This window comes from Chiroxiphia lanceolata, chromosome 4 (genome assembly GCF_009829145.1).
Source record: "Chiroxiphia lanceolata isolate bChiLan1 chromosome 4, bChiLan1.pri, whole genome shotgun sequence".
NCBI lineage: Eukaryota > Metazoa > Chordata > Aves > Passeriformes > Pipridae > Chiroxiphia > Chiroxiphia lanceolata.
In genome coordinates this window covers 46,659,234-46,680,122 of record NC_045640.1, presented here as the reverse complement: position 1 = coordinate 46,680,122, position 20,889 = coordinate 46,659,234, and the positions used below count along the sequence as shown (strand labels likewise).

At 46.3% G+C, this 20,889-nt stretch overlaps 1 protein-coding gene across 1 annotated transcript; it reads right to left on the bottom strand.

Moving 5' to 3' along the window:
- Positions 1-15,351: 15,351 nt before the first annotated feature.
- On the bottom strand, positions 15,352-20,466 carry SPINK2 (serine peptidase inhibitor Kazal type 2). Its single transcript, XM_032686999.1, has 4 exons — positions 20,360-20,466; positions 19,972-20,009; positions 19,310-19,419; positions 15,352-15,519 (listed from the first exon to the last, which is right to left on the bottom strand). Exons 1-4 carry the CDS (start codon positions 20,406-20,408, stop codon positions 15,474-15,476), a joined length of 243 nt encoding a protein of 80 aa, XP_032542890.1. The 5' UTR covers positions 20,409-20,466; the 3' UTR covers positions 15,352-15,473.
- Between the last annotated feature and the right edge of the window lie 423 nt (positions 20,467-20,889).

The window sequence follows — 20,889 nt, the reverse complement described above, 5'->3', positions numbered from 1 at the left end:
GCCGTCGGGGCTCGTCCCGCCACTCTCCGGGCTGATGGACACCGTCCTAAGGGCCCCGGGCGAGGGCTGCTGGGGCTGTTTCCTGCAGGGGTACAGGAAGGGTGAAGGCGGGGTGCGGCGGAAACTGCGCTGAGCTGTTCGTTCATCTGCACTCCCTGTCCTGCTCGGCCGGGATGGGTCCCCCTCCCCTGCCGCGGGGAGCCCCGCTCCTGGCTTTGCCGATGGAGTACGGTGGCGCTCATTCCTTTGCTGGGCTGGCTTCTGATCTCACTTCAGTCTCTTGCAAATGATGTGTCCAGGTTTAACATTCCTGACTCTGCTGTCACTTTGGTCAGCCGTGTGATCCCGCCAGGCTGGGTGTAGGGGCAGGACTGGCCCTGGATCTGACCTGCTGCTGCAGCCCAAGTGCCCTCCAGAGGCATGGGACAGGAGCCTGGCTGGGAATGGGGAGGAGGGTAGAGCATCCTTTTCTGCCAAAGACCAATACTCTCCTCGGTTAAAGTGTCCCGGAGCCTGCAGTTCCCACTGGGGTGATCTGGAAGCATTAGACAGCATCTTAAAAAGAGGCAGCTTGTCAGGTGGGGTGCAGTGGGGAGGGGCTGATTTTCTCTCAGCTTATAGACAGCTGGAAGAAGATGCTGGAAAATCAGAGAGGCTGGAGAAAGGGCTCATGAAAAATTGAGTATGAGTTGCAGTGGGTGAGATTATCTGCCAGAGCAAAATGCAAACTGGCACAGGATGAAAAAAGCTGTGGAGCTGGCTGGAGCCAGGGCCAGGGAGCTCTGCCCCTGGGGAGAAGTGGCTGGACAAACATAAGAAACCTGCCATATGTTTAGCAATGAGCCAAGACCATCCCAAAGAGATTTTTAATGTTGGGGGAAACATGGGCCAAGACAAGGGGATTGCAAAGACATCTGTGCCGAAGGGCAGGCAGACCTGTGCCAATTTTCCTGGCAGGATGACATTTATGAAACAAGAGTGCTTTTGCTACAGGGACAGCTTCACTGCCTGATAAAGCAAGTGAAGAGAAGTCTTTTGGAGAAGACTTGATCCTGCATGCCCTGGGCAGGCACCTGGCCAAGGAATTACGTCCTGTTTATCACAGGTGTTAAGCAACAGGAACATGGGTAGCAATGGGTGCAGACAGGCAGGTTGGAAGATGTGTCTGACGGGATGGCTCCAGCAGCCATGGCTGGGGGACATCAGGGTGCATTCAAGGAGGCTGGAGCAGACCCCTGCAGCAGGAGTCAGCCCTGGATTTCAAACCCAGTGTGGGAAAATCCAGGTAGAGGTCCTGAACTGCATACTGTCCCGTGCTTGGGGGAGCTCCAGTGAATATTGTTACTTACCTGCCCCATGCCCATGCTCTGCTCTGGCATCTACTCTTGGCTAACCTTGGAAACAGGATAGATGGGAAAATACTCTGCCCAGAAACATTTTCCTATGTTTGTATGCTGTCTTTTATTTTTTTCCATGCATGTGCCCCGAGCATTGCAAAATGTGAGTAACCTGGCCCACAGGAACAGGATGGACTCCTCTCTTCCCTTGTTTATTACTGTCAACAGAAAGAAAGTCTTTAATGTGGAAAATCCCTTTTCCCTTAGCCTATGAACCCAGCCCAGTTTTGCACTGGGAGCACTGGCAGGGACATGTTTCAGGCTGAGACACACCACTGAAATGTCTTCAGAGGTGCTGGAAGTCCTGAAGTGGTGACAGCGTGAAAGTCATGTCATGAATCTACCCACATGTGGCTGGCACATGCTAATGCTTTCCTGATCTTTTCTGAAATCTTTTAGGCCCCATTTCTCCTCCTGGGAGAGAGTCAAAGTACTGCTGGAGTTTATGCCTCACCTGGTATGAAGTGATCCTGTCCCCAGCGGATGTCCCTTTGTCAGCAGAATTAGATTAAATAGAAACAAAATGCAGGGTGCATCCAGGCCCATCACAGAGAATTTTTCCTGACCGGGGAAGAAGTACAGTTGTTGTGATGTGCATTTGACAGTCTTGCAAGATACTATGGCATTGCAGAGAGGAGTTGACAGCTGCAGCCTGCATTCAGCACCCCACTCCTCTGGACCCCTCTTGCAGAGGCTTGAATATCATCCATGTTGCTCCATGGCAACATGTTGGCTGCAGTCACTTTGGGGGGAGCGTTGGACACACAGCTTATGGCTATCCTGGCCCAAATATTGTCCCCCTAAAGCTGCATGGAGACAGAATGGAAAAAAGATGAAGAGTAGAGGGGGGAAGCAACTCGTCAGGCCATCAGGATAGAATGGGATATAATTTAGCTTTTCTGACTTGTTCATATTGCCTCCTTTTCATACATCTGTCTCTCTTGAATTTTGCCATGTTTTCTTTCCTGAAAATGAGGCTTAGTACCAGCACCTCTTGTCTGGGCATTAAGCAAGATTTCTTTCTTTTTCTAACTGTGTGAATTAAAAAATGTGTACTTTCCAGAGACTCCACCCCAACCCAACTGTCAGACAGAGAGCAAAACCTTTCTTTCTCCCTCTGAACATACCAATGCAAAGGAGAATCTCAAAAGCCATCTTCTGTTTTGTTTTTCAGTGTTTTTTTCCTGGTGTGCTGGGGTTTTCTGGCTACTAATCCAAAAAATGTGGCTGGAAACAAGGCTTTACTGAATTTTTTGGCTTCTGTTCAGTCAGCGAAGAGTTTCCTAACCAGCCAGTACTCACAGGACAACTCTTGCAGTAAATCAGATGAGATTTCTACCTGCATACACCTCTTGCCGCAGAACAGCATAAGAAATCAATTGCTCTTCAGGGTGCGGCTAACAATTGCCTTTGATATCCCAAAACACAAGAACCTGACTGAATCATTGATCTTTTGATCAGTTTTTCCCTAGGAGAGCAGCAACACTAGCTGCAGCCTGAGAGTCAGCAGTATGCAGAGCTCACTCAGACCATGCCCCAGGCAGGGGGAAGAGGAGGTGGGCACAGGTGGCCCCTTGCTGCTGGAGCCAGGCTGCCTGCTGCCCACCCGGCTTCAGCAACTGCCTCTCCTGCACTCTCCTTCATGCATATTCCTTTTTTTTTTAGTGGGCAGGGTTCAGCCTGTCTCTCCTCAGCATTAGAACAGATCCAGGCCAGATAGATACTAATCAGATGTGACTTCCAGTAAGATCCCTGCCTTTACTTTGTGGGATACAGTCGTGTGGATGGAAACTGCAATGTTTTATTATTCCTCCAGTTGTTCCAATACTTCTCAGAGAACAGTGTCATCTCATTGGTATTTCCATGTGCAATCTCTGCCTGGGGTACAATCTTTCTTCCTACTCTCCCTCTTACTAACCAGATTGTTTTGAAGTGACTAAACCAGGAGCTGATACACGCAGTTCCTTGTCAGGAGGATTTTCAACAGCACTGCCATTGCTTGTGGGCAGAGCATGCCCCAGCATGCAGAGACTGCTGGCAGGGCATCCCACATGTGAGCCACCTGACGTGCCTAGCCCAGGGAAACATGGGCTCCAGCACTGGGGAGAGGCAGGGAGGAGGACAGAGTAGACATGCAGAACTGCTTTCTACCCTGGAAGTGCCAGAGGTATGCGAAGGGGAGCGAGTGCCCTTCCATAGATTTGGATGGCCATGCGTTTTCTAGGGAGCAAGTCAAGGAGGCAGGGAGGCAACTCATGAGTTGAGATAAGAACAGTTTAATACTCGAAACAAAGTAAAATATAATGATGATATTAAAATATAACTGCAACTAATCAATAAATAGTAATAATGATAACAATAATAATGAAAAAACACAAACAAGAAAAATAAGTGATGCACAATACTATTTCTCACCACATGTTGACCAATGCCCAGTATTCTGAAATCTGTTCTGTTCTGAATCTCTAGGCTGAAGCTGCCTGGTTTTGGAAGTCCTGACTGAAATATTTCAGTCTTCAAATACTTCAAGGTCAAAGGAGGGACTTCATCCTTCCCCAGAGCAGGGATGAGCTCTCCCCAAACACTTGCCTGCCACCAACACGGCCCCCTCAGTTGCAAGCAGGCATGCTATCCTGAAGCCCTGCTTCAAGGCTCCTAGTGGGTTGAGCACAGTTGCTGACAATCCCCTGGCTGCCATGGAGCCCAGCCACTTTCCTCAGCCTTCACCGTGAGGGACAAGGATCATCTTTTCCCCTGTGCTGCCTCATGCCAGGCAGCCCATGGGTGCTGTGAGGGGCAGGCAGGGAGTCCCTGGCTGCAGGGGGTGCCTGGCCATTGCACCCACCTTGCAGCAGCAGTGCCGTGCAGCCAGCCCTGTGCTTTCCGTTGGAGCAGTTTGGGTGGGTGGGAGAAGGCCTTGGTCGGTGCCTACTGAGAGGTGACCCTGGTGCACCAGCTGCTGGGGCATTGCCACAGGTGATGAACAGGATGGGTCATCTCCATGTGACACACACCACAGCTCCTGTGGCACCTGTGGTACCCCATGGCAGTGGCAGGTGACCAGGATGACTTGCAGAGTGACAGTAAACAGGGATGGGATGTAATGGAGACTGGCCCTCTGCTCCAGCTGCTCTGTTGGGTGTCAGGGAGTGGCTTCAGGGGCCCTATGCAATAAACTTTAAAAATGTTTTCTCCTTTAAGAGCCTGATTGCTAAAGAGGGTTCCTGGGAAGCTAGCACTGACAAGGTGTCACAGCTACCTGGGTGCCAGCTGCCAACAGTCTTCTCTGCACGGCTGGCCATGGGGATGGTGGGTGAACACAACAGAGGCACTTACAGCTGGCTTCCTCATTGCTCTGACAGCCTCACCACCCTAGGGAATGGGTCACCCACCGTGGGACATCCCCTGCTCCTGGGAGCTTCCTCCTGCTCCAACTTTGGGGGCTGGGGCACTCCGCTGTCAGAGTGTCAGTGTGTGTCTAGTGTGTCCGGCAGGGAGGCTCCAGGATGGAGGAGGATGCTCCTTGCCATCTCTCAGGATACAGTGACTGGGCTGGTGGCTGGCGATGCTTTCCGGGGAGCAATGTGCAGTGCAGTGTTGCACAGGCCAGCAGCTGGAGAGTGCTCAACCCATGGGAGAGTCCAGCAGGCTGAAACAAGCACAAACATCCTAACAAACCTGAGCTAACAAAGCCGTGCCTGTGCCGCTGCTTAAGGAAGTCCCATTCTTGTTGCAGCATGTGTTTTTGCTCCTTGTCCTGCTGGAGGGAAGCGGTTTAGGGGACACCAGAGGCTGAAGGTGCCAGTTCCCATCAGCAGTGAGATCAGGTTCTGGAGGCTTACTGCCAAGCTGAGGCTGTTTGAGGGAGGAGGCCTTCTGGCACTGGTGGGAGATTGCCTTTATGTTGCTCCAAGTGTCTACGTGCCCATCTCTTGACTGGCTGGTACTACATATACAATCAGTGTATCTGGCTTCTCTGGGTGGGTTTTTCTCCTTTCTTCAAAGACTGTTTCTCGTCTCAAGCCTAGTCCTCGCTAGTGTGATCTTCTCCAGAGAGGGTTTTATGTAGGGCTATGTCTCCTGTTTCTTAAGCCTATGGCCTGGCCACAGGAATCCCTGCTTAATGGGGTGGGCACAGTGGGGCTGAGCTGAGAGAGCCCACTGGAAAGCTGTGTTCTGCTTTCCAGGAACCATGCTGTTCCTGCTGTCCAGAACTGGGCTGTCTGCATGGCAAGGGAACACTGGACCAGACTGTCAGGGGTTTCCTGCTTCCCTTGAAATACACTTCACTTGGCAGATATTCTTTTAGCAAGATACTAAAGATTCTAGCCTCTGCTGCCCGTTCAGCTGTTGTACACGTAGACATGGATTTGCTGGCATGTGAGGCTGAGCTGGCTTTAAAGTAGGTGTCCGTAAAGGTAGTCTTGAGTTTTCATGCCTTGATTGCTCCCAATTTGATTTCTCTTCCTCCCTCACCCTCCATTGTTGGATTGTGGCACTAGGAAACCTCTGCCAAGAGCAAAGGAGGGACAAATTTGCAACAGCCAGGGTGACAGGATTTGTCCAGAGCATCTTACTTCTGTGCTGCAGCATCCTCTCTGTGCTAGATCTGTGCACAGCTTCAAAAGAAACAGTTCATGGCAGTGCTGCAGGGCACTTCCATGTGCTCTGAACCTTCTCTGGCCTAGGAGAAAGCAGAGTTAAAGGAGTTCTCTCTGGCTAAAAATGCCACTTCACTGACCCTCATTTAGCAGCCTGGAAGGACCATGAATTCTGGAAGAGAAGGAGCAAGTGGCTAGAAGGGGCTGAAGTGTTCCAGCATCAGCAATCCTGGATTGCATCTGCTTGTCCTTAATTTGTCACTTCATTCTCTCTTCCTCAGTGCCAGCAAAGACCACTGCAGCTCACAGAATCACAGAATCTGCTGAGTTAGAAGGGACCCACAAGGATCATTGAGTCCAACTCTTAGCCCGGCACAGGACCATCCCCAGGAGTCACACCATGTGTCCTACAGTATCATCCAAACACTTCTTGAGCTCTGTCAGGCTTGGTGCTGTGACTACTTCCCTGAGGCGTCTGTTCCAGCACCCAAACACCCTCTAGGTGAAGAATCTTTTTCTAATATCCAACCTAAATCTCCCCTGACACAACTTCAGGCCATTCCTTTGGGTTCTGTCACTTGTCACCACGGACAAAAGATCAGTGTCTGCCCCCAGTCTTCTCCTCACGAGGAACGTTTAGATTGCAATGAGGTCTCCCTCAGCCTCCTCTCCTCCAGGCTGAACAGACCAAGAGCCCTCAACTGCTCCTCATATGGCTTCCCCTCAAGGCCCTTCACCATCTTTGTTGCCCTCCTTTGGATGCTCTCTAAGAGCTTAATATCTGTCATGGTGCCCAAAACTGCACACAATATTCAAGGTGAGGCCGCTCCAGTGGAGAGCAAAGCAGGACGATCTCCTCCCTCAACAACCTGGTAATGACAACAAGCCTGATGCCCCCCAGGACACAGTTGGCCCTCTTGGCTGCCAGGGCACTGTTGACTCATATTCAACTTGCCATCAACCAGGACCCCCAGGTCCCTTTCCATGACACTGCTTTCCAGCATCTCATCCCCCAGTCTGTTTGTACATCCAGGGTTGCCCCATCCCGGGTGTAGAATCTGACACTTCCTCTTGTTGAACTTCATATGGTTGGTGATTGCCCACCTCTTTTAATTTGTTGAGGTCTCTCTGCAGGGCCTCCCTGTCTTCAAGGGAGTCAACAGCTCCTCACAGTTTTGTGTCAGCTGCAGATTTGCTTAGCATCCTTTCCAGTCCTGTGTCCAAGTCATTTATGAAGATGTTGAAGAGCACAGGGCCCAAGACGGAGCCCTGTGAAACCCCACTAGTGACAGGTCACCAGTCTGAGATTACCCCATTCAGTATTACCCTCAGTGCTCAAACCATGAGCCAATTGTTCACCCAGCACACAATGTGTACTGGACATTTTGTCCAGAAGGATCCTGTGTGTATTTCACCCTGGTGTAGAGCTCAAGAGTGAACTCTGGAGCTTGGCCGCATTTATCCTAGTATTCACAGCAACATGCTTCTCAACCCTCTTGGGACTCAGAAATTGTTTGCACAGCCAGAGAGCAAACCTGCATACCTGAGGAAGAGTTGTGCTGCATCATTATTTCCTGTGATGGCCAGGGTCCTCCAGGAGAACTTGTCCAATTGAGTACTGCTGATCATTTTCTGTGTTGTGGTTTAACCCCAGCCTGCAACTAAGTGCCATGAAGCTGCTTGCTCACTCCCTCCACCCCTGCTAGGATGGGGAGGAGAATTGCAAAAAAGTTGGAAACTCCTGGGTTGAGATAAGAACAGTTTAATAATTGAAACAAAGTAAAACATAATAATTATAATAAAATATAACAATGCAACTAATAAATCAATAGTAATAATAATAATAATTGTAATGAAAGAAACCCAAACGAGAAGGACAAGTGATGCACAGTACAATTGCTTATCACATGTTGATGCCCATCCCATTCCCCAGCAGCCCCCCCCATCCTTTCTGCCAAGTACTCCATTTATATAATAAGCACAATACTCTATGGTATGGAATAGCCCTTTGGCCAGTTCAGGTCAGCTGTCCTGACAAAGCTCCCTTCCAGCTCCCTGTGCACCTGCTTGCTGGCAGAGCATGAGAAACTGAGAAGTCCTTGGCTTAGGGTAAGCACTACTGAGCATCAACTAAAACATCTGTCAGTTTGTCATCAACATTATTCTCATACTGAATCCAAAACACACCATTGTGCCAGTTGCTAAGAACAAGATGAACTCCAGGATATCCTGATACGCAGTTCTGATACGTGTGGCTGATAAATATATCCCTTTTTTCAGGGATGACTACAGGACCTTCCAAGTCATAAAGTGAAGCCCAAAGATTCATGGTCTGTCTATATTAGTCTGCTGAGGCCTGGCTGAACTCTCTGAAGATATGCCTCCCCATATTCCACATTGAACATCTTTGGACATTGGAGCTGAACTCTTCACTTGCCAAGGGGCGATTGCCGTCATCATTCCTCCTGTATGAAAGCCAAAAGGAAGCTCCCTTTTGATTGATCCAGGCCTTGCATCCCTTGAAGAGAAGATAAGGACACAGAAGAATGCTTCACCACTGGGATCACTGCTGAGCTTTATAGCCAGGCCATAAATTGACCACCTGTTCTCTCTGCTCTGCAGGCTCTCCCTGGTTGCTGGGAGCTCATCACCCACAGCCCTGACAACGCACTGAAACTTTCTTGCATGGTCCCAGACACTACCCAGTCTGGCAGCAGTGTCACCTCTTGGCATTAACTCTCATGGGAAGAGGAAGAAGCAGGGAAGTATTTGTCTAGGTTAGCCCCAAACCAGCAGCTGACTCTAACTGCTCTGCCAGATGCAGACCTTAGGAAAAGTTTTTTCTGTGCATGCCACCTCATCATAAACCATCTCCTCTTGCTACTGAGGTCTCGTTTGCTGAAAAAGATAAGAAGAGGTGTGTATTGAAGCACAGCTCAGATTCCAGAAGTAATTTGTCGAAGCTCCTGGGTTTTACATACAGGCAGGACAGAAAACTGGCAACTTCAGATGAAGCAATAGAGTCCCAGAGTGACTTCACTTCTACAGGTGCAACTACTTTATAGGGACTGAATGTTACAATAATCCAGTACACTAAAGAAACAGGATGGGTACAAGGAGCTCATGTGTGTCTGCTCGTTACTGAGCTGAGAGTGTTATCCCTTCTCTGTGTGATGTGTAATTGCTGAGTTAGATCACTGGCTCTGCAGTGGGGTGTCAGCTTGGATGTGTTACCTATTCCTTGCAGCCTGTTTTGGATGTACATACTGCTTTCAGCCTGGCTACCCAACCCCCTGGCCATGTCCCATGTTACTGACTGCCAGAATGGATCAGGACTTCGAGTACATCTAAGGGCTGTCACGGGCTCAGTGGCATTCCCACAGCTCAGCTGGGTCACTAGAAATGCCATTGTGCCAGATCATGGCAAATATGGAGAAAATAAAACACACAAGGGGCCAGCTCTGCTCTCTGTGCCCAGCATCCTGTTGCTCTGGAAATCCTGGTGACCTGGGAGTAGGAACACACAAATGACTGTACTCTGCCTGGAGAGACCTGGTGTGAGCTAGGAACTGCTCACAATATGCTGGTTTCTGTCGGATGCTGTTCAGCCCTGCCATTTCTGAAGACCTGGAGACATTCTTGAGTCTCTGAGAGTGCACTATCTGTTCTGAATAAAGTAATCTTACTAATCCCTAATGGCCGACTGTTGACCCTAAGCACATATTTTGTGAAGTTTGCACCCAAGAAACTTAAATGCAAGAGATGGGAAATTAAGCAGAAGGTTCAGAGGCATTTTTCTGCTGTGTATGTACACACAGCACTCTGGATAACTTAGGTGCTTTCTCATAGTCAGACCTGTCGGGGTGATAACACCCAGCTTTGGGCAGTGCAGGTACTGGTTGCAAAAGCACTAGCCTCTTGCTGTTACAAACAAGTGAAGTGGAAATGACCTCTCAAAATCTCTAGTCCAACCTCCTGCTCCAAGCAGGGCCTTCTAGATCAGACTGCTTAGGACTGTGAGCAGCAGAATTGTGAACATCTCGAAGAGTGTTGGATCTAGAACTTTCATGAGCCCCTGCTCTAGTATTCCTCATGGGAAACATATTTAATCAAATTTTTGCACGTATACAAGATCCCCATTCTAGCACATTATTACTTATGTATGGGTTTTTTGCTTACTGGTGCATGGCAGAGTCTAAGGACAATGTTTATCAGGGGACAATAAATGCTTCTTTCCCTCCTCATGTGCCCAAACACTTGGTTTTCATTCCAGAGTTAAAAATCTTTTCCTCTTCTGATTACTTTTTAAAAGGGTATCCTTCTTCCTCTGTGTAGGAGTGGAAGAAGTCCCCAAAATATGCAGGTTTTTCCTCTCTTTGGGCTCAATCACATAGCAAGAGATGCTCCTAGGAGTTTACAAACACTTATGCCCAGAGTTTAGGAAACCTTTACTTGTCTGATCCATGCAGATGACTTGCTTACTGCCTTCTCCTATTTGACTCTGACATGAATACTATCTAGCTCTCAACTGACAACCAAATATATAGTCAAGTTTTAAACTTTGATTATGGTTGCAAAACCCTACATTCTGCTGGAGAAATTAGCTGCTCATGGCATGGATGGGTGCACTGTTTGACATTTTAAAAACTGGCTGGAGGGCAGGGCCCAGAGTGTGGTGGTGAACGGCGCTACATCCAGTTGTGGTCGGTCACTAGTGGGGTTTCCCAAGGCTGAGTGTTGGGGCCAGTCCTGTTTAATATCTTTATCAATGACCTGGACAAGGGGATCAAGTGCACCCTCAGTGCAGGGGGCAAGTTGATAGTCAGAGACAGTACCAGGGACACAAGCTGTATTTTGTTTGATTGTCAGGATTTGCATTTAGGAGCACAGCTTAGTGGGACTTGGCAGTGTTAGGTTTATGGTTGATGATCTTAAAGATCTTTTCCAACCTAAATGATTCTATGAGTCTTAGTAGATGAACTTAATCACTGATGTAACATCTCATTCACAAATATTCCAATACACTTTGTGCATTCTAGCTGTATTTATGTCTCCTAGCATAAGCTCAGGGAAGGCAGAAACAGTGTGGGGCAAGCATATCCATATATTTACAGAACATCACCTAAACCATAAAAAAAAATTCCCCAAAAGAGCTATGAATCCCATGTAAATGTGAAGTTAATTTTTAGTAATTCACAGACAGAAACAAGCTACTTGTAGTTTCCCAATGCTTACCAGAAGGTAAGAGTATGCATGCAGATAGCTATTGTAGAACAGCCCCAAAGCTTCCTAGAGAACCCACTCCTCTCTTTGACAGATGCTCTTCAAATGGAGATGAATAAAGAGGGCTCACTTCAGGTGTCCATTTACAGATATCTGCAACTTACTGGATATCCAAAGTATTTGAAAGGGACTGGTAGATAAAAAAAGGACTTTCAGGAAACCCAGGCCATTCCAGGGCAGCAGTTCGGGCTTGCTGCAATATCCCACAGAATACACAGAGACATCAGATACTACCAGACAAGTTAAACATTTCAGTCCCAGCCCTATTCTCTGCTCCAGAGCACTTCACAGTAGGTTTTTTCAGCCTCTTTGCCTCAGACACTGGGCAAGCCAGAATAGACTAGCTTATGTAGGACCAGTTTTAGGTCATCTCTAAACACTTGTGCATCTAATGTCAGGAAGAAGTATTCAGAACTGCTTAAAAAGTAAAATAAAACACATGTACCAGATTCTCACATAATTTCTCACCAGTTGACAAAAAAGCTCTTAAAAGGATTAATTTTTCCTCAGTGTGAAAGATGAGACACAGTTACTGAGGAAAATTATTTTTTGAGGCTATCTATCTAGCTAAGAATGCCCTGTCCAGAAACCTATGCTGCTTCTATAAATGTTTAGGGTTTAAAAAATGAAGCAGCGGCTACATGACCAGCTCAAAAATCATAAAGCTGAGATAGAACACAGTACAATCCCACACATGGCAGTGAATGCCACAAGTTCATCTATGAGTCATCTGCCCACAGAATAAAATTTTTACAAAACTGAGTACTGTAGAGTCTCCTTCAGTGAACATACTTGGATTCAATGATCAGGAAAAAGAAAGTTAACTTTGCCAGGTAAATGAGATTGATTGTGTACCAGTGACATTAATAATACAGATTCACCTAACAGAACGTTTATGCATGCAAACCATACTGATTTATAAAAAGCTTTTCCTACAGCCCGTACTGAGAACACAAAATGAGATTTAAAAGAAAACAAATGCTGCCACCTAGGGAACAAGGTGAGAAATCCACAAATTCAGGCTCTTCGGACTGTCTCCCATAGGATTCGGGCCACGGCTCTCCCTTCTGCTTTCGCTCATGTTCCTGTGTCACCGAGGACAAATGGAGCAGCGACAGTACTGGCTAAAGCTGCACTGGTATCTACAGGAAGAGGGAATTCTCTCCTGGGTGACTGCTAGCACCATTGAATACATGTTCTCCAATACACAAGGGTTTTCAATAGCTAACAATATCTTTTGAGCCTTAAACGTTTCAGTGGAAGCACGGTGGGTTTGACACGTTTCTATGATACACAAGACAACTTCAGGATTCCCTGTCCTGAAAGACTGCGGCAGCAATTCAAGGAGAGATGCTTTCCTCCTTGTTCAAACTAGATATCACCTCTGATGGAGAAAGCCTGCCTACCCTTTAAAGAGTGCCTGAAACAAAGGGGCTGAGCACTTCAAAACTACTCACAGCTAAGCTGGGAGCTGAAGCCCAGCTGTCCCAGAAAACACACACACAGTGTCTGCTGGGCAACAGCAGACGTGAAGTCAAGGAACTTTTTTTTAACATGCATTTCCTGGCCAAACGTAAAAAAAAATTCCATAGGAGGGAGAGTTGGGAATTTAATCAATTAAAAAAGCTCTTCTTGTAGCTCAACCGCGGAAAAAAACATTCATCTGTACATTGCATTAGCAAAAGCCAGTAAGACATCTTCTGACCTTTGTTTGACCTATATGGATGGCTGCACATTCTCCTCCCAGTCAGATCAGAACTGTGCTGATCCTGTGAAGCTAGAAAATATCATAAAATCCTAATCAATCAAAATATTATCCAGCAACCTGAGCTCAGACAGAAAAGAGATCCTTTCCTGTTTCACAGTCACGCCATTCAGCTAGCATAACTCCTTCTTAGCTTCATGCACGTGTAATAAGCTAACAAGAAAGCTTGCCATAAGGTTGTTGATGTCTAAAGGTTCTATGTTACTGAATTACGAATTATATTATGAAGCTGTTATTATTATGTTATGTTAATATTATGTTATGTTAATATTATGTTATGTTAATATTATGTTATTATAAGTTATGAAGTTGTGTCAGGGGAGGTTTAAGTTAGATAAAAGGAAAAGGTTCTTCCCCCAGAGGGTGTTTGAGCACTGGAACAGGTTTTCCAGGGAAGCGGTCACAGCACCAAGACTGAGAGAGTTCAAGCATTTGGACAATACTCTCAGCCACATGGTGTGACTCTTGGGGTGTCTCATGCAGGGCTAATGGTTGAACTTTGATGATCCTTGTGGGTCCCTTCCACCTCAGGATATTCTGTGATTCTACTGATTTTAGCTAGTAAATTCTAATGCCATGAGTAGATGCCAGTCAGCACTTTGAGCAATCAAAGTGACATAAGGATTTTAGTGCATCTGGTAAATCAAGCATGGTGATCACCAAATGCTGGTGTGTAGTCCTGTTCTAGTCAATTTTAATTTCAAGGAGGCTGGAACTTTTTCAAATCCTGTGCTATATAATAGTCTCTCTGTTAAAGAGAAATATACTTCTTTGCTACAGCTAGAAATGTACATTTAAACAGTTTGAACCCACTGTAGCCAGTGATGCAAGATTCACAAGCTGTCTTTCCCTCTTTGCCACTTAATTTTGCTGCTCTAACACTGTTATCTAGATGACTTCCTACTTCACCTGTATATAAAATGGACTTCTAACAGCATCACTGAAGGCAATCGGATTAGGCCATGAGTGAGGACTCTTCATACAGTTAAGCCTTATAGTAAGGCTTCATAGGAAGGCTTAGATTCCTAGTCTAGAAGTGTGAGTCCTACTCTTCATATGAATAAGATGAACATTGTCCTAAATGTAATTTACAGTTTTTAACTTAAAACAAAAAAATTAAGCCCACCATACTGAAATTCACCATCTTTTTGAGCTATAAAGTTTCATAAACACCCGACTGGTGTACATTATTGTTATGTTTCTGGTTTTTTCCTTGCAGACCTCCAGTTGTGTCACACGACGTTCCTCTGTCAAGTGATTAGCCTTCGATTGAAGAAAATGAAAGCAGACGTGTGCTGGAAGGTAAGGGTAGCTTTGGCCCTTTAAAGGAACCATAAGACAAAAGCATTATTGTTTTTCAAACCCGAAGTCACTGACCTGAGAACGTTCCTCGGGCACAAAGTGTGCTGTACATCCCTGCCTGCGCTGCTGCTCCCCAGCAAAGCCTGACACAGCCATTGTCTGGGGCCAGCGGTAGAGCAGGTGCTGCTTGGCTTGGATCAAAGGTAGAAGCCACCTGTGCATTACCAAGCACCACAGGGCAACCCAAATACAGTTAATTTCAATCAACATGCAGGAAACAGAAAGGAACAAACCTAAGAAAGGCTATGTGCCCATATTCATGACAAGAGCAAGGAAAGGACCAAACCCCAGGACATGCACACCCTCCCTGCAGGACGGTCCACCAGATCCACTCTGGAATGCACTCTTTTACATCAGTCTTGAGCTTTCTGATTTTGCTTTGATGTTTGCTACAGGAAGTGGCTCTTGGGTGCCAACCTGGGCAGTGACACTGTTTCCTCACGGAGCATAGCCCAGAGGGACAGGGACCTGGATGGCAGTGCATGTCCCCTGCCTATGCCTCCAGCATTCCAAAACAGCCCTTACTTGTAGCAGGAGCAGAGGGTGCCCAGGTCACTGCCCTCTGCCTGCAGGACCTGCAGGTAGGGAGCCAGGGGCAGAGGTTTGGTACATGTCGGTTCGCCATCACCGGTTTGGTAGCTGCCACAGGAAACCCCTCCAGTGGCTCCTCAGGGGCTGTCGGCACCTGTGGGCTCAGAATATCCCAGAAACAAAGAGCACAGCCTTTGTTTCTAACAGAGGTGCTAGGGCCTCCCTGATCCCAGGTGGCGCTGTGGGAATGGCACTGGGTACCCGTTCACTTCCTTCTCCAAACAACTGACTTACTGGTATAGAGTCGGGACATCTCTTTCTTATGAGCCATCTTTCATAAGAAGATAAATTTGGGTTCAGATTATAACTGTACTTTGGCTATGTTTATAAACACTAGCTTGATACAGTAACAATACTTTAAACACGAAAGCTTGTTTATTAAGACACGCTACACAGAAGGTACATTTAAGGAATTGTTTCCATTTGGATCATCTGTATCCCTCTCATTTTCTTGAAAAGTGGCCATCTGCCATATCAGCAAGATCCCATTTTGAAAATTTCAACATTCTTGTTTTCTTCACTGCAAGCAGAAGAAAAATATTTTAGAAGAGAAACACTATACTTGACAGACACATTTTATATAGTGGACTCGCCCATGTCTAAATGCAGTGATGCATTTAATTGAATCACTTGTGGCAAGCATTACCACAAAGTAACCATGATGCAAAGATTTATGAATCACATAGAGAGAGTAACTTACCAGAGGCAGCCTCACATCAGGTTTTGTTACCTATAAAAACTTGATAAAACTAACTATCAAACCACATGACAAATCTCTCCATGAGGAATAACATGTCAATTACAAAGCACTAATGCAAGTTGAACCTCAAAGTCTCTGAGGTGGGAGCCAGTTCTAATGCTTACAAAATTTTCCCCTTTTGCATGGGAATTCAGTAGGAAGGGAGTGCATCCTGATGCATCTCTGCATCTGAGGCTTCATTGAAATTTGAATAAGTGGTTCTCTGAACACTGGAATCTTCTTTAAGGAAATTTTAGCCAAGTATCCCTTAGTTTGGAAACATTTTTTTTTTTTTGTATTTTGATGTGCTCCATGTACAATCTCAATTTACCACTGGAATCTTCTTTAAGGAAATTTTAGCCAAGTATCCCTTAGTTTGGAAACTTTTTTTTTTTTTTGTATTTTGATGTGCTCCATGTACAATCTCAATTTACCAGGCAAGTGCAGACACAAAAAGAAAGTAATAGAATGCAAATTGTCCTACTTCTTCAGTTTGCTTCCCTATCTTAATAGAGTCAAGCTGTTTTACTCCTCATGAAATTCAAGAGACTTATGATTACCCAAAGGGGTAATCTGTACTAATAGTTGTATCAGGGATCTTTTAACCAGAAGAGAGTGGAGCAAATTAGGAATATGAAAGAAAATATCAAGATCAGGGGATGTAAAACACCTGTAAAAATGTAAGAAAAAGTTCTGACTGAAGGATAGACCTTAGGCTAAACCCTGCAGAAGCAGCTCAAGCTGCTGCATCTGTTTCCAAGAGCTTGTGGTGCTGCCAGACTAGGTTTAAATTAGTATCAGATATTGTCATTGCTACTGGACACTGAACGTGAAAGAATACTGAGATTTGCATTTGAGCACCCACTTAAGAATGGATTAAATCTAAGCTTTAAAAAAAAAAAAAAAGACAAGGAGGAAGACCAACTTTGGTCTTTTAGTTAAAGGGCTTCACTGCAGAACCAGGATGGGCAGGGTTTGTGCTGCACCTTTGTTCCAGGTGTTTCATGTTATCATGGATCAGTCAGAGCAACCTCTTCTGCAGTACTCATAATGCACATGGGGCTCTTGGGGTGCCCACACAGTCTTCCATGGCTAAAAGAGCCCATGGTCATCAGAGAAGTGCAACTCCCTCTAAAAAGTCCTTTCATGGGCTTAAATATGGGCTAGAACTAACCTGCAAGTTGTCTGTTCAGAATTACCTAAGCTAACTGAGAAGTGAATTTTTGTAACTTAGTACTGGATGTGCCCATATATCTGTGACTGTTTCTTTATCATCACATTACACTATTTCAGCAACTGGTCAGGCAGCTGGTTAAGAGGGGGAAAAAGATCCCTTTGTTCTCCCCTCCTAAGGAGTGTGACAGACTGTACCTTAGACTCCTTGGAGTGAAATGACCAATGCTTATGACTATGAACTGTTTTTCAAAGCTGAAATTCTTCCAGTAAGACAAAGTGTTTTATCCGTGCTGTGTTCATGCCAAGTCAAACACTTTAGAACAACAACTCCACACTGAACTAGAAGGCCCTTAAGTATGCCAGCTACTAAACTACTAAAAAAAAAAAATCAGGAAAGTGTCTGACCACCCTGTGTCCCTTCAGACCAAAATACATGTTTCTGAGCATGTAAGAAGACAGCAAAAAATATGCTAAATAAAATTCTACCTTGTGTGTGTAATTGGATTAAATCCCATGTATCAGACAAAACATGTACATTACATCTTATACTAAAAAGACATAAGCCCCATCACAAATTACTTAAGAAATCACTTAAGAGAATTGAAATAAACAGCAGATTTGGCTGGAAACCCCTTTGTTCTGTGTGCAATGCTGTATTCAGGGATCTGCCATGTACCTATCTGGAACTGAGAGATCATGCCTAAAAAAATGAAACATCCTAGAAACGTAAGGCTGGATCTCAAAGCCCATCCTTCTGCTCTGAAAGGATCAAAGACACTGTTTAAGTCATTAGATGTTCTTCTGCCTATACCTCCACAATATGCATTTGCATTCTCTGTGGGCAATACTTGGCACTTCTCTGTCTTTTATTGTACTGATTTCACTCCATTTCTCCATAGCCCTGGGAATTTTGATGCTGTCCTGCTCAGATCATCATATCCATGCCATTTACAATTTTTATTGTCTTGTTTCCAATATCCATTTTAATTACAAAAATACTGAATTACATGTTACACCTAAAGGATAGCTCACTTAATAGCTCTTTCCAGGTTGGCTGTAAAATCCTGATTGCTGCTTTTGAACCACAGCATTTCAAACTTCTGTGACTTCATCCTTTAAAAATTTCAGCTGAATAACTATTTGTCTGTGAATGTCAAATGTGAAACTATTTATGTGAATGTCAAATGGAGATATGTAAAATGTCTTATTAATAGCATGCAGTAGCATTTCTGTTTCCTCCTACATTGTTTGGCCAGTTATCTTGCCAAAAAATGAAATCTCATGGATTTGATTGGATTATTTCTGACAAATCTGTATCAGCTTTGCTTACTTTCTTTTTTGCCTCTGGTTATGTACAAAGCCAATTGCTTAATAACTTACTCCAACATCATTCTAGACAGTAAAAGGTGGGTAGGCTCCTAATATGTAATATGCCCAAACCTCTTTTCTCCCCTTTTCACAGATAGTACTCTGTGTGAACTGTGGTTCTTTGTTTTCTTTTTTTTGTTTTGCTTATGTTCCCTTGGTCATTTGGTCATTTGAATTTTGCCAATTATCTGGTCACAATTAAGTTTTCCTCTGCCTCAAAGCCAGAAACACATTTCAGCCTTCCCTTTCTTGAGATCTCTCTGTTCATAATTTTGTAATCTGTTATTTCATTAATATAAATTGCCTTTCACCATTAAAATTCTATTCACAAGCAGTTCCTCTCAGTTTGTACTGAGAGAGCACTCTATAAAGATTTCCAGACAATCATAACGGGGGGTAACAATGCTCATTGCATACTGATTTTCTATGTTTTCAATTTGTTTTTTAATTATTAAATTATTAATTATGATATTAATTATTAATTAATTCATTAATATTATTTATTAATAAATTATGAAATTATTCTATCAGGCAATCTTTTTCTTGATTTTTAGGTAACCTGTAAGATATTACTGCAAAACAGTATTTTCTTGTAACACTCGGCATTCTTAGTCTTCTCTATGAAAGGAAAGACAGGAGATTGGATCTTGAATTAAAAGCTGCATTTTGGGTGGGATCTTTCATGTTTTCTGATGGAGAGTGTGGAACAATATGGCATTATATTAAATGGCAATATGGCACTGTATGAACTTAACAGGCAACCTCCTCTAAGATACTTCTCCTTAGGAATTACAAAAGCGAATATTCAGTACTCCCAGCTAACTGAATCCATTCAAAGCCATTTACGGGTATCTTTAGAAAATATTTTGCAAGGCATTTGCATCTGAGAGGACATTGCTGAAACTGCAGTGCAGCTGTGCAAATGCTCCAAAGCCAGTAAAGAATCTATCAGTTAGCTGGGATGTCAGGGTGAAGATTCTAGTTGCATATAGGGAAGGGAAGGATAAGATGTCAATTAAGTGACTACCTGTTTGAAAGGCAGAGCACACACTCGTTTCCATAGGTTTCCCCATCAGTGCCACAAACTGGATGGAAGTCCCTTGGACATCCAGACAAAGGATACTTGGAGCAGTCCGGCTAGGAAAGACAGGTACAAAAGAGGTCTAAGATACACCATTTGAAAGAGGTTTCTGCTCAGCTTCTGAAGAATATTGGCATACTCATGCACAGAAAAAAAAAGTGTCCAACAGGAGCGGACACAGCATTTTAAAGTGTCACAGTATCTTTCACACTTCTATGAGAATTTATCAGTTGAAGCTTGGCTCCTGCTGCCTGGCACGGCTTGAGCTGTGGTGTCAGGACATATGCATGCCACACAACCCAGCCCGTCCGACCTCCGAACGTCAGCGGGACACACGGACAGCGCGTTCCCATGAAGAGCAACTACAGATGGAGCTGGTAATGGATGGGGAATCACCACTTGGTGCGCTGCAGCCTGAGCAGGTGGTGCCAGCACGTCCAGGGTCCCTCAGCTGTGGGGAGAGTTCCCTGCTCAGCCCCGGGACTCCGGAGCCAGGACAGGCACAAATTCTCCATCGCCAGGCCCGGGGCTCTGGGGAAGGGGCCGCCGGCACCGGGAGGCCGGGAGGAAGGGACCTTCCCAGGGACGATGGGGCAGGCGGCACTCACCGGGTAGCTGGCCACGGCACCGGGACACGAGACGAGCCCTGTGGGGAGCAACCGGCGTTAACGGAGCCCGGCCCCGCACGGATTCCCCCCGACCTCCGCGGGACCAGCCGCTGTCCGATCCCGGACACCTGGACCCGCTGCTGTCCGGTCCCGGTCCCGTCCCCGACCAGCCGCTGTCCGGCACCGTCCTGTGCCGGTTCCCCACCCTGCCTCCGGACGGCTGATGCCCACCCCCGGCTTCGATCCCGCCACCGAGCCGGCCGGGGCACGGCACCAGTCCAGCCTTCCCTTTCCCTGGGACGAGACTGGCCGGGGCACGGTACAGTCCCGTTTCCCACCTCCCCGGCACCGGCTCGCCTCCCTTCCCCCGGCCGCCGCCGCCCGGTACCGGCGAGGAGGACGGGCAGCAGCACCAGCGCCATCAGCAGCCGCGCCATGTCGCGAACTGAGCGGGGCCGGCTCGGGGCGCAACGGCCGCGCCGCGGGGGTGGCACGGGCGGGATCGGGCGGCACGGGAGCGGGTGGCGGAGCGGGGCACGGGCACGGCCGGGATGCCACGGAGGGGACGCGGGTGTTGAGGACTGCAGAAACCTTCCCAAGGAACGTGCGTGCTCACGGAGTGAAAAGCTTTACCCGTCAGGGCTGTGCAGCTGGGCAGCGCAGTTAATGGTGGGAGCCCGACTGTGATTTCGGCATTCCCCAGGCTTCCCTGCTTGACTTCAGGTCGCTAGTGCCGCGCGTTTGTGCAGAGTATCCTGGGCAACTCGGAGAAGCTGGAAATACGCACGGAGTGCCATGTGGCTGCTTAGGTCGTAGCCCCTGTCTCCTCAAGAAGTGACATGAAGTGGCTTGTGCAGAACTATGAGTGCCTTCCTGCCAAGGGGAAGAGAAAAATTAATACAGCCTCAGCAATAAAAA

Bases quoted from the DNA above. Each gene is read 5' to 3' on its own strand.
- SPINK2 (XM_032686999.1), bottom strand. From the start codon at position 20,408: ATGGCGCGGCTGCTGATGGCGCTGGTGCTGCTGCCCGTCCTCCTCGCC. The intron at 19,420-19,971 runs GTGAGTGCCGCC...TGTCTTTCCTAG, and splicing joins GTGCCGTGGCCAGCTACCCG to CCGGACTGCTCCAAGTATCC. The intron at 15,520-19,309 runs GTAGTCACTTAA...TTCTGCTTGCAG, and splicing joins GTGCTCTGCCTTTCAAACAG to TGAAGAAAACAAGAATGTTG.